This window comes from Branchiostoma lanceolatum, chromosome 1 (genome assembly GCF_035083965.1).
Source record: "Branchiostoma lanceolatum isolate klBraLanc5 chromosome 1, klBraLanc5.hap2, whole genome shotgun sequence".
NCBI lineage: Eukaryota > Metazoa > Chordata > Leptocardii > Amphioxiformes > Branchiostomatidae > Branchiostoma > Branchiostoma lanceolatum.
The window spans coordinates 4,065,079-4,078,980 of record NC_089722.1 but is presented as its reverse complement, the minus strand read 5'-3'; the positions used below and the strand labels follow the sequence as shown (position 1 = coordinate 4,078,980).

At 41.3% G+C, this 13,902-nt stretch overlaps 1 protein-coding gene across 6 annotated transcripts in view; it reads left to right on the top strand.

The window, feature by feature from the left end:
* The window catches only part of LOC136430299 (cytochrome P450 4F2-like), a 32,293-nt gene that overhangs the window by 1,397 nt on the left and 16,994 nt on the right, over positions 1-13,902 (top strand). The window contains exons 2-13 of one of the 6 annotated variants that reach the window (XM_066420788.1): positions 9-229; positions 1,521-1,671; positions 3,059-3,100; positions 3,502-3,629; positions 3,976-4,097; positions 4,593-4,709; positions 5,265-5,415; positions 6,060-6,250; positions 7,633-7,766; positions 8,792-8,856; positions 9,067-9,149; positions 9,648-10,962. In XM_066420788.1, coding sequence (XP_066276885.1) covers positions 11-229; positions 1,521-1,671; positions 3,059-3,100; positions 3,502-3,629; positions 3,976-4,097; positions 4,593-4,709; positions 5,265-5,415; positions 6,060-6,250; positions 7,633-7,766; positions 8,792-8,856; positions 9,067-9,149; positions 9,648-9,819 — 1,575 coding nt within the window. In that variant the 5' untranslated portion in view covers positions 9-10 and the 3' untranslated portion in view covers positions 9,820-10,962. Of the gene's footprint in view, positions 1-8; positions 230-1,520; positions 1,672-3,058; positions 3,101-3,501; positions 3,630-3,975; positions 4,098-4,592; positions 4,710-5,264; positions 5,416-6,059; positions 6,251-7,632; positions 7,767-8,791; positions 8,857-9,066; positions 9,150-9,306; positions 9,415-9,647; positions 10,963-13,902 lie in introns of those variants that run through there. The other 5 variants (XM_066420803.1, XM_066420820.1, XM_066420794.1 and 2 more) reach the window with 5 other exon arrangements.

Here is a 13,902-nt window from a genome sequence, read left to right as displayed (position 1 = left end):
CACCACAGGTATGGATCGTCCACAAACATCAAAGATGTTCCAGCACCTGTCAGCCTACCTGCCACCTGGTGCCACCTGGGTGCACCTGGCAGCATACACCTGTCTTGCCGTCTTTGCTGTTCACCTGTCGACGAGGCTTGTAGGGTTCATCCTGTGGCAGGTGAAGACGAGGAACGCCCTGAAGCAGTTTCCAAACCTGCCGAAACATTGGCTGTTTGGCCATTTGAAGGTACCCAGGTTCCACCTCAGTCCTAATCTCAAAGCAGATCTACACGGTGCACCGAAAATCGTATATGCTAGCCAGAGAAGCTCCAGTCAGCCAGGTAAGCTCCAGTCCGCACCGCGTAGGATCTGCTGCAAGACGGAACTGGACAAGGTTATTAACCGGCACGGGGAGGGGCAACCTTTTGAGAAAGTTCTCTCTGCTTCGCCTTGTGCCTAAGGTGCAGACTGGAGCTTCTCTGGCTGACTGGAGCTTCTCTGGGTAGTGTGTACGATTTTCGGTGCACCGTGTAGATCTGCTTTGAGATAACCTAAGCCTAACTATCAGGTTTACTTCAATGCCTACTGCATACTGTAATTCACTTTATCTTCATGGTAGCAAAGTGACAGTGTGAGGAAAATGGACAGTTTTACTGAACTTTAACTTCACTGTGGTGCAAGTCATTTACAGAGTGGATGTGTGAAGGTATCATAGATAATAATAACAGCAGGTTTTTCATGGTGATGATAAGTTTACGGTACAGAGGTGGCTGTGAAAACAGTGAACATAGTAGTTAAGTTACAGTGAAAGAAACAAGAATTACAGTATCTAGTTTTACGTTCTCGAATCTATACCTCAGACCTGTGCTTTTTTTCATATGACTTATATATAATTATCTGGACTGGTTTGTATTATACGGTAGAAGGTGGGCTTCTACTGATTTTTTTGTTCTTCCATCTTTTTAAAAAGTTCCATTAAATAATTGACATGAGATTGATAATGAAGTTTATTGCATCTTTATGCCCAACAAGGCCTGAAGTATTAAGATATTGATATTGATAAAATACTATGGAAACTATAATTCAAATGTGTAAAGCTTGTGTGCGCTTTGGAAAATTAAAAAAAACTGCATTCGGCTATTATAGGAATTCTGAATGGAGTTTAAACTGTAAATGCCAACACAAAAATTGGACTTACCCAAATTTTCGACTGATCAGCTCCAGTCTTTGTCAAGGAGTGAGCAATCCACTGCTTCTGTGACGTCACGTTATGCAGATGAGACACGTGACTCGGAGAGCAGTGGATCATAGGTTGCAGAAAGCCCGTAAAATTTGGGTAAGTCCAATTTTTGTGTTGGCATTTACAGTTTAAACTCCATTCAGAATGACTTCTACCAACACAGATGAACTTTCAAGTGAAGTATTATAGGAATTGATGTCCTTGTAATTTTTCAGTTTGAGGACACCAAATATTCTCACCTTTTGGCACTCTGTATTGAACTGACTAATCATAAATGATGTTCATGATTTTGTTTTAGGCATCACCTAGTAATGAGCAAGGCTTCCATGTCAGGATGTCATGGATAAAGGAGTACTGTTCCCCCATCATACCATTCTGGCTTGGCCCGTTTAATGTGCTCAACCTATGTGTCCATCCTGAGACTGTGAAGACTATACTGGGCACTTCAGGTTAGATTCTATATCTTTGTTGGCTCTTTTTGTCTCTTTACGTTTCCGGCTGTTTTATCTTTTTATTATTTTTTAACGAACTCGCTCAGTGCAAGGCCGTAGGGGGCCACTCGTCAAAGCACTGAACTAATTCTTACTGTAGCAGCATCTCTTCGCCCTAGGTCAGAAACATCCATGCTCGAGACAAGCATGACTTCACTGACCCATTAGGAGAAGCAGGGGTTACGAAGGCTGCTCGGGAAATTCCCTACCCCATTTAGGCCGGAATATGTTAACATAATATCATACATAAACCTGATCTATGCACTTATTTGTTTATTGGCCCCTATGTATGTATTTATGTATAGGTTGAGTAGGCCTTATGAGTCGCAGTACTTTTGTTGCGTCAATAAAGATTGTCTATATCAGCCTTCTCCCTGCTGTGTACTAGTTACTGTGCAACCAGTAGGGAATTGGGTGCCAAATGGCTACTTCAGAGTGCTAACGATTGATATTCATCTACCAGGTCACATGTATCTGTGAAAAAAACCAAAGGGGCGAGTGAACCACTGTAAAAACCCAAAGGGGCGAGTATGCCGCTCCCGGGATTTAAACTCACGCCAATCCCGATCCGCACGGCTTGGGAAATCAACGCGCTAACCACTAGGCTAAAAGGTCCGGACCTGTTAGACCGGTCAGTAATTAGTGGAGGTTGATCCCAACCGTTACACCCTTTTCTTTCTAGACTCTTCCCGAGTCTCCGAGTTCGACATCCCTGTGTGATCGTTACTCACTGGGCTGGTGTGGGAACCACTGTAAAAACGCAAAGGGGCGAGTACTCTGCTCCCGGGATTCGAACTCATGCCAATCCCAATCTGCACGGCTCGGGAATTCAACACGCTAACCACATATTAGGCTAAAAGGTCCGGACCCGTTAGACCGGTCAGTTAGTGTAGGTTGATTCCCACTGTTACATCTGCACCTAAGAAAATGAGTTTAAAGATGTCCAATACGTCCAGTGTAACGTTCCCTGGTATAGTGCAGCATTTTGTAATATGTTCCTTCACTTTCAAAAACAGTGTTTTCGAGAGATCTCTAGTCAAGATAGGAGTGTATATTATGATGTGGGGGCGTTGCATTGGAGATCTCTTGTAATCAGATGCAGTTTTTCAGGGTGACGGAAATATATGACCTGGCACTATACTACATGTAGTATACTGTTTGCTTGCACCAAACCTGTAGGCTATACAATTATACTAGTATGTAAAAAGCTTAAGCTTTCTGTGCATTTTTACAGACTGTAAAATATTTTTTTTCAACTCAAGTCTTTCTACGTACAGCTAAACGTTCCATTTCAATTGTAGGTATACTGAGAAAAAAATCCACATGATCTTTGCTTTTTTTGTAGAGCCGAAAGGCATGGGTTACAGGTTCCTTCATCCATGGCTTGGTGAGTCCGTTGCTGCACGCTTCTATTGGTAGATACTGAAACTAACATGGTCTGTTTTCTAAAACATTACCTGCTGGCATACATGTATAGGATAGTTTTTGTCTGTACCACATGATTTACTACGTTAGATAAAAAATGTTAATGTTGAAAAGTGTAATATATGCAACATGATTTTTGACTCTTATATTAATGAGTGTTTTCCTGCATTGCTGCAATGCCTTTTAAAACATGAAACAAAAAATTGATTCCAAATTATAATAATTTTGCAGGGGATGAGTAACTAGTAAAAAAAACTTGAAATGAAGATAACATGATTTATGACTAACCATTTTCCATATTTTTACTAGTATGAACTCGTGTATAGAAAATGTGATTGATATCAAATTGTGTAATTTCTGCAGGGGACGGACTGCTAACCAGTAAAGGAAGCAAGTGGCACCGGAACCGTCGACTGCTGACGGCTGCCTTTCACTTTGAGATTCTCAAACCCTACGTAAAGTTGTTCTCGGAGTCAACAAACGTGCTGATTGTGAGTACAAAGTGATAGTTGTTAATTATTAATAATCCTGTCCATAGTGACCACCTGTCCACACAGATGAGACTTTACCCTGAGTGGTCTTCTTGGACAGGTTTGACTACATATGTGATGATTTCCAGGGTAAATTCAAGGTTTTATCTAAAACAACAAACTATCTGCCACAAAAAAATCTAGACCATAGCACATCCAGGAAAAACAATACAAAAACGTTCTGCTGCAGTACCAAGGCTACATACCAGGGGGCCCAACACACAGGCACACACACACACACACACTAAGACAGACACACAGACAAACACACAATCAGGCTATGTCAGTAACTATTTGTGTTGAACAGGACAAGTGGAGCAGGGTTCCTGACGAATCCTCTGTGGAACTGTTTGACCATGTGAGCCTGCTGACGTTAGACAGTATGCTGAAGTGCAGCCTCGGTTACCATAGTAACTGTCAGACAGACGGGTCGGTAAACAACTTTGTTTTTTAAAATTTCCTGGCAAATAGCCAGTAAACGACTTGATGCGTGTTGTTACACTCCTGGTGTTGTTATAACAGTGTAAGAGTGATTATGAGCTGTTTACTGTATTTGTATTAATTTGTTTATTGGCGTTGGAGTTTATTTGCTTTTGCCTGAGCAATCTCCATACTTACTAAATGTAGGTACATAGTTGTATGTACATGTTTGATTTGAATGTTTTATGTTATATTGTGTTATATGAATGTTTTGGTCAAATATTTTAACCCTGGAAAATTAGCCTTATGTAATGTCAAAATATTTCTTATTCCAAAATAGTAATATTAAAATAAATAGTACTCGTAATATTAAAAGGAATTGATGATCTTTCTAAATGGTTCTACTCACATTGTGAGAGAGTGGCTTATGACAAGTGATAATATCATATGATATGTATAATATATAATTATTAATATCAGTAAATTGTGATTGTTTGCCAACAGACAGTCGACTCCTTACATCAAAGCTGTTTTCGAGTTGTCCCGTCTCGTCATTGAGCGTATCCACTTCTTTCCCTACCACTTCGACTTCATCTACTACCTCAGCCCCAGTGGGCGTAGGTCAGTACCAACAGGAACTAACACTTTCATAATAAACATTGAAATATCGTGGAAAAATCCCTTTTTTTCACTAAAGATTTGTATTAATGAATTATCATAGCAGGATTGTCCTCCCCTTTTTTTCTATAAGTGTGGTGGATTCCATTGGAAAGGACATCCATAACCAAAGCGAGATACTCATTTTCACCTGTCCTGAGTGGAGTAAGGAAATTGATGTGAAGTGCCTTTCCTATAAAGCACATGCCATTTTTTAATACATGTGTATTTTTTTTAACGAACTCGCTCAGTGCAAGGCCGTAGGGGGCCACTCATCGAAGCACTGAACTAATTCTTACTGTAGCAGCATCTCTTCGCCCTAGGTCAGAAACATCAATGCTCAAGACAAGCATGACTTAACTGACCCATTAGGAGAAGCAGGGGTTACGAGGGTTGCTCGGGAAATTCCCTACCCTACATTACGGCCAGCTGGGAATCCAACCCAGAACTTTCAGATTCCAGTCAACAAGGCCACCTTGTCACCTCACATGCATCTCTGTGGTGTTTGTTTCTATCTAGGTTCCGCCAACAGTGCGACATCGTACACAGGATATCTGAACACCTTATCCGGGAACGGAAGAAGGCACTTCAAGATGGCGAGGCCAAAGAAGACAACACGAAAAAAAGGAAGAAATACCTAGATTTTCTGGACATCCTTCTTCAAGCCAAGGTACATGTATGGTCTAGAGTTCACATTTGATGGCATTAAATGTTCTTTAATGTGATAGAATTTAAGTATTTCTATTACACAGGTTCCATATACTGAATCAGATATGGGAAAATTATCATTTTTTCAACCTAAGGTCATATTAAATCATCTGTTTGGTTCTCTGATATTCCATGTAAAATTTTACTGATGAGACAATACAAAAATAGAAGGTGGCAACTTGCATCTGACTCTCTGAGAACCCTTCAACTTCAACTTGTTTGACCCCCAGATAACCCCGCGAGGGGCAAAGTAGGGGGGGAGGAGGTCCCAGGCTATGGCGGGCAGGCCTCCAGCCTGGCGCGGTATGACTCAACGGTGGGAGCCGTAACAACCGCGCCAGGCAGGGCGTTCCACTCAGGGATGGTGCGGGGGGAAAATGAATGTTTGTAAAGGTCTGTCCGGGCATTAAGTGGTTGAAATTTGAGCGTGTGGCTCCCCCGGGTGCGCCCCTGAGCTGGTTTCAGTAGACTATCTGTGTTAATATTGATGTAGTTGTTGACTAGCTTATAGAAAAAGGTGAGGCGGGTGTTCTTCCTCCTTTCAGAGAGAAGGGGCCACTGCAGGTCATTGAGCCCTAAACGTCACTTTTTGAAATATTTTCCCAGGATGAGGACGGCACGGGCCTGACAGACGCGGAGATCCGAGACGAGGTGGACACGTTCCTGTTTGAGGGTCACGACACCACGGCCAGCGGGATCTCCTGGACCCTGTACTACCTGGCCAAACATCCGGAGTACCAGGAAAGGTGCAGGAGGGAGGGGGAGGGGCTGCTGCAGGGGCGCACAGAGATGACATGGTGAGAATACACTAAATGCGTTATATTTTCGCGGCTTTCACAGTTACCTCTTCATCGTGAACTCAAAACAACCACATGAAAGACAGAAAACTGGTTGCCAGATCTTCTGTGCTGACCCAATGGTCTAACAGTTAGACTAAGAAACAAAAACAATCTCTCTTTCCAAATACCAAAAAGTGTGAGAACCCAGAGGGCCTTTTTCTATAGAGCCACCCAACTGTGGAACTCCCTTCCATCCGACACACGGACTGCCCCCTCACTTTCTACTTTTAAAACTATGGCATGGAAGTCACTGGGGGACCCCTTCTCTGTTTAAATCTCCCCGATCTAGCACAAACTACTATTCCAATGTACAATTCCGTATCTGTATTTTCTCCCTTTTAGATTTTATAGTGGTATTCATAGAATGTTTATGTATACTGATTCACTGTAAGAGTTGTATGATTGTACGTGTGCATGATTTATTCATAACTAATGTAACTTGTATTTTTAACTAATGTATTGTATTTTATCATGTACTTTTGCAGCAAGGCTGGCCCCTTGTAATAGCAGTAGCTAGTCGGGCAGCCTTGGCTGCGGTACACTGTACGCAGCTGAACAAATAAATAAATAAATAAATAAGGGATAGAATGGGAAAAGCATTTATTTATTTATTTTGATTTACCACATTTGTGGAAGGTTTGACATAACAGGTGACTATCACCTTTTCAAGATGTCAACCCAGACCAGACTGCAAGGTTTTGGACCATCGAACACCGGGGCATGCCCCTACTCTTTTTCGAAAGGTGTGGTGGGTTCTTTTACATGTGCGGGGTGTGGCTCTCCCCAAACACGGGACCTCCATTTAACGTCCTATCCGAGGGACGTCCCTAACCCTAGATGAGTACTCATTTACACCTGAGTGAAGTGAGGAAAGTCGTGTTAAGTGCCTTTCCCAAGGGGACAACGTTAGGGGCAAGTTTCGGACATGTCTCTGGGCACAACCCGGGGTTAGATCCTGGCTCCCATTGTTTGACAGCCGTGCGCTCTACCACTTGCGCCTCACGATGCCACTAGCATGGTTTGTCATAGGATTTGTTTGTTGTAAGATTTTCAGCAAATTAACGAACTATCCAATTTATTGTAGCACAGAATGAACCTGTTGGTTCGCAGCACTAGCGCCGCCGGTCATACTTAGGCCAGCACCTCTCTTCCCCTGGGCGTGATACCTAATTTTGGGGTTTGCGCAGTATTCTATAGAAGTAGAATATAAAATTTATCAATTTAAGTATGTCTAAGAAACTGCTTTTATCACTTATCTCCAGGGAAGACCTGAGTCTGGATGTCTCACCAAGATACTTGTCATGTCTTAAGAATGTACTTCCTGTCTTACTTATCTCCAGGGAGGACTTGAGTAAGCTCCCCTTCACCACCATGTGTATCAAGGAGAGTCTGAGGATCAGGCCACCAGTCCCCTCGTACTCTCGACAAATCACCAAGACGCTGACTTTCCCAGATGGGAAAACCCTGCCTGAAGGTAAAAATAACATACTTCTTGTTTGCTGCATTCAGTCTGAGTGGGCTTGATACGTTCTAAGCTGTTATTTTTTAGTGTTGGAAAATATACATGTGGCCTTCATTTTGACACCTATAGTGTCGACCCGAGACCCTGCTTTCAATGTGATTGTCAGTAACTCTTAGTCATAGCAACTTTTAAATATGTTGATAATGGTGATTGTAACTTGTTTATATTTCAAGTAGTTTTTTGTTGTTGTATGAGGTAAAAATGGAAAAATTCGGCACAGTTTAATGTTTACGGCAAGGCCGTTTTGTTGTATATTTTCTCAATAAACCACTTTTCTTCAAGCAGCGGTTTTGGTCGTTACTCTTTGCTGTGATTCTCCCTCTCTCCACTTCCCTCTAAGGGATGGGAATGGAGACATTAAAAATGGCAGCCACTACAACTACAAGCCCCCCAACACAAACCTGTGCTTGAAGAAGACTTGATGTGATGAATAGAAAGACATTTTATTTCTCTATAATAATTGTGTATGGAAACCCAAGAAAAAAGACCACATCATCAGTGTTCTTGGGGGTGCCGGTCGTGACAAGGCTGGAGCTCTTCAGACCTTAGTGATCTCTAGCGATTCCTGCTTGAGGCCGTCTGAGTTGGTGTATCCAGTATGATTCCCGTTGTAGTCGGCGCTGTCGTGTAGAGTCTTCGTGTCCTGTGTAACAGAGTTTCTCTATTCTGATGGAGACTTTTGAATAAAAGGTCAAAACCGGTAAAATTGTTGTGTCTCAGCCGCCATCCTTCTGGAATCAACTAAGACCACATCAGCTTTCATAGAGTGATGAAAGTAGTGTTGCTAATAAATCATTGCGATTGGCTTTTCTACTTGTTGCTGCTTATTGAAAACTAATGAAAATTATGGTATATGATGTTATTTAGTTTGATGCATGTTTGGTGCATGTTTCATAACTTTTTTGGCCAAGAAGATGCCTTGAGTTAGTGTCTCTGTTAGTGGGTTAACATCCACTGTCTTATCTATTTATTCCTAGGATCCATAGTGACAGCTGGGGCCATATACTCACATCACAACCCTCTTATCTGGCCTGACCCTGAGGTGAGCAGCATCACACAGACCTAAATAAAGCATCAGGCAACTGTGATACATTGTTAAGTTGACCATTCATGCATGTGTAAAATGAAATTTTGCTCACTTTGGTTTATGCATTGCTTATGCTTGTACATGTAGGAACTATGTAACCATATACTACGTATTGCATATAAATGTTACTTAAAGTTTTTATATCCATAGTTTGTACATTTCCAGGTCTATGATCCTCTTCGCTTCTCCCCGGAGAGATCCAAAGACAGACATCACCATGCCTTCGTCCCCTTCTCAGCAGGACCGAGGTAAATCATCATCAGACTGACGTTTTGTGTTATTTATTTTCGAAGACCTCCTAACCACGGTTAAGAAAAGATTCACAACATAACTTCATCTTTAACAAGAGCCAATGATTCAATGACCGTCTGTCATTTTTTCTGACTTGTTTACTCTACACTGCAGCTAAGGTGTCACTGCTACATGACTGTGGTAACAATGCGGTCCCAAACGCCCGGAAAAAGATGACAGATGGTCATCCAAACGTTGGCTCTTGTTGAATTTTTGGTTGTGAATAAAATTATCATTTAGTTATTCGCCAACCTCTTGAAATTATTCGTATCTTTTTTCCCCATAAATTTCGGATGATAGAAACTGTATCGGACAGAATGTTGCGGTGAACAAGATGAAGGTGGCGGTGCTGCTGATCCAATTTGGAAACTGCTTTCTTTTTGGACAGTTCATAAGAACCAAGCTTGTTTAGATTGTTGTGTTCTTCTGGTAACATTACTTTGTTTTAATTCTAGGAACTGTATTGGACAGAATTTTGCAATGAATGAGATGAAAGTGGCGGTGGCTCTGATTCTGCAGCGGTTCCGTCTGCAGCTCGACGAGACCAAACCCGCGCCGTTCTTCGTGGAGCAGCTCATACTGCGGGCAAAGGACGGGATCTGGATCAAACTTACGCCAAATAACTAAAGGGATCTGGATCTAAAGGAATCTGGATCTAGCTTACACTCTATAACTAGAGTTTAGAATCAGATACACCCAATGATCAATTTCAATTGATAAAGAGATAAAGTTAAGAAATTAAGGGATCTGAATCTAGCTTACACACAATAATCAAATGTGAAGCTAGCTAGGGGATCTGAATTTAGCTCATGTCATGCAGCCAATCAAACCAAACTATAAAATCAAAGGGATCTGAGGTCAAACCATTAATTTGGATGTGTCTCTAGGTTACACCCAACCCAAAAACTAATTTAAGAGATCTGGGTCTAGCTTACACTTAATAACTAAGTAACCCAGCATAAGTTATTAAGAAGTATAACTTAAGTACAAGTTATTGAGTGTAAGTTGGTATCGCTTCTCATATTGAACTTATTGATCTAAAACTAACTGGATTCTGATTGATTATCTCTACTTATTATTGTAACGTTATCACATCTTATGTGTATTTACTAAATGATCATTTATCGATTTTAAATCGATTTTAATCACTCTATATTAGTATAGAGGAGGAGGGCCTAGTATAATCTACATGTATATATTATGTAGTATGCTTTGTCCCTCCTTCTGCACTTGTATCATAATCATATATATATATATATATATATAAATCAACGAACAATGCTAAAAGGCAGACACCTGTGCTGTATTACTATGTGAACCTGTCAGAATTGCCTTGAAAAAGGTGACAGATGATCACCGAAACGTCGGTGGAATAAATCTCTTGGATGTGTAAAAAGAGTCTTTTTATCCAGTGACTTACCAACCTGATGAAACTATTTACGAATGATAAATGATAATTCTGACTCTTGTAGGAGTGAGGAATATACCACACATACAGGAAAGTCATGTACTTTTTTGTTTCTTCAGACTGACTCAAAGAGATTTCATGTTCACAGCTGTCATATGCTCTCACATGACAAAAGCACATTTGAAGCCTTTACATTGTAGCATGTTATCATAGCCTTTCTAAGCATGTGAATTTTATATGAAAATCTAATTATCATTCGAGATAGTGTATGTAACGTTGGGTAACCTAAATTCGGGATTTTTCCGATAATGGTTGACTGAAATCAATCTAGCAGAACAATAAACCATCCTTTTTTTCTATTATTCTGTCAGTATCATGTACTATCTTTGCACTAATCATATATATGGTAGATTTTGTCTCTAGTCGTGCTGACACCATAATATTTCAACTTCAAACTACCGTCCGCCGCACGCACAATTACGGCCCTGTCGGACAGGGGGGCACATTAATTCGGGAGAGAAGATTCGTCTGGAATATCTTACCGCTAATCACATTTTATACAGCAGCTATTCGTTCTATCCTTGGCTTGAGGAGAGTGCTATGGATATAGACGTGTCCAAGTAAAAAAAATACACGAAAAAACGGCCGTACCGCACACATCAGGCCAGTTCGGGAACAACCCGTGTGTTGAGTCGGTAGAACTTCACTCAAAGTCGGCCCATCGTCATCATCGGGCAACGTGTAACGTTACATTATTCATGGCAAGTTAGCTGGATGCCGTAGCAATGGTAATACCACTATGTCCATGTGTTCCTTGTTGTGTTAGGAGCAAACTTTGAGGAAAATATCTTCCTCAGTCCACTATCACACACAGCATTTAGACAAAAAGTGTTCCTCACAAACCTTTGTCGTCTGATTGACAACAGGATTCTGGTTAACAATATGGCGGCGGGAAAATACACGTGCCGTAGGTTGTAGCAACAGAGAGGAGTTTTGATGATTGATCACACTTAGAATCCAGTTGTAGGTTAGCAAAAGAGATTGTAATAAGTTGTCTTATAAATAATTGTGTTTAGCAGGCAGGAGATGTGACATTTGTCTTATAAACCAGCGAACAACCGTGCTGGGTGGTTCTCCCACGAAGCCCCCAGACTCTGTCAATAAGGGACGGAGAGTTTTTGACGTCGCCAACTTCTAATGCATGGTTATCGAAGCTTTTAAGCCAGTGTTCTGAATACGTTAGTCTATCTGCTTTGCATTGCTGGCGTTATAACTGATTTTGCATCTAGCACATATCCCTAAATACCCCGTTGTCGAAAAATCCCGACTTTAAGTACCCCACGAATTTAGGTTACCCAACGTTATATTTGTGGAAGAGCAATTTATAGATGTCTGAAAGGCTGGCTGCTGCAAGAAACAGACGAGCCTGGAGACAGATCTCCATCTTCACTGCTACCTTGTCCCCCCAAAGACCCGGAGGTCAAGGGACTTGGACATAGGAGACCATAGGACAATTTATAGATATGACTGATAAGAAACTTATGCAGGATAAATGCCAGCGATAATATTACACACAATAATTAAATGTGAAGCATTTGATAGCCTTCAAACAAGGAGGCTATCAACCGTACATTCGGTAAGTAGCTAGTCTACCTGGAGTATAAGAAAATAATAAAAAAAACATATTGACGATTGACATACAGACTACATAAAAGTTGTTACTTACAGCTATTTACGTACAGCATCAAAAATTGACTAACGTTACTTCATATACATGTGACTTAGAATCTCGTGCCTAAACTTGTTCTTAGTTGCCGCTTGTATCCGATATCATGGTGGCAAACTGTTCCACAGTACCCTCTCGTCCAGATCTACTGTTACGAGTATGATGATGCATGGGGTACGTAAAACTGGCCTAGCTCAAGTAACGTTATGCCTGCAGCTGCTGGTTAATGGATACCCAGTTATGGGGAGGGGCGGGGTCGAGTCTAAGGTGTTGGTTGATAAAGGTAGAACGCCTTTCCCGCCCGATCGGAGTTCTTCAACTGAATGAAACATGGCAGAAGTTATAATGATAATTTTATTTGCAAGTTCTTGCTCGAGGGCTAATTGCAACATGAAACAATACATAGCAAGAGTATACTGTACGGGTAGTGCGAGTTAACAATGTTGACTATTAGAACACATGGCTATTCTAAAAAACTACTACGGAATGCAATCTACGCTTTTTGGGTTTGACTTCTTTTTTTGGAAGCAGTGGAAGATGAAGTGTCCCACTTTCTTTGTAATGAGTGGGCTTTGGGAGGTTAACAAGGTTCTAGTTTTATTTTTGTCAGTAAATGTTTGGAAATTGTGGTAAGTTTTGGAGGCTTCTTTGAAAAGCTCTTTTCTTTTCCGATCATTGAAGGGGCAGTTTGAGATAAAATGTATTTCGTTAAATAATAGCAATAGGCTTTACAAGATAAATTGACTCACCTGGATTTGATGCTATTTTGTGAAAAAGAAAACGGATCTCAGCTCATACACCAGCCGGGTCGAACGTCTGCAACATTGCGTCATTGAAGGTTAGCAACCATGGATGTGGTTAATAATTACCCTTAGGTAAAGTCTATCAGAACTGGAAGATAATGGCTGCCTTAGGGCCACCTGGCCATTGTGACCGGGCTTTGGTGGCCCCTATGATTAATTTCCCCATTCGCCCAAGAATTCAAATGACTATATAACAACGTTAACAGGACCACGTGAACTTTCGGATTGAATGACGTCACAAGCGTTTCTTAATTGCCAGGAACTTTCTAAAGAAACCTGCTAATACCGTTGTATATGTCTATCCTCATATAACATCTGTATGATCTACGTCAGGTTGGTTGATTTCCGGATTACAAAGTTCTTTGTACACAACCAAATGCTAACACCTATCCGACGTTTCGGTGACGGTCTGTCATGCACCTTACTCAGGGCAATATTAAGTTGTTCTACTTCGTACTACAGCTAGGTGTCGCTGCTGCAACGATGGGCGAACATCGTGGTAGAACCGGTATAATCATATTTAATTCAACCAGGTCTGAAAGTTTAAAATCCGTACTTTCTCATCCATTGAAAATTTCGGCTACATTTTCTCCCGAAAAACGACTGAATTATTCCACAAGTCTGCTACATAGTACTACTTTAATAGACATGATTGCTGCGAGCGAAGTTTCCTCTGCCCCTACGAAATAGTGCGCTCGCCCTAATCTTCACCATAACACCCCCCCTGACACGCGGATAGGATAGCTAGAGGCCAGCGGCAAAACCGGTAAGTC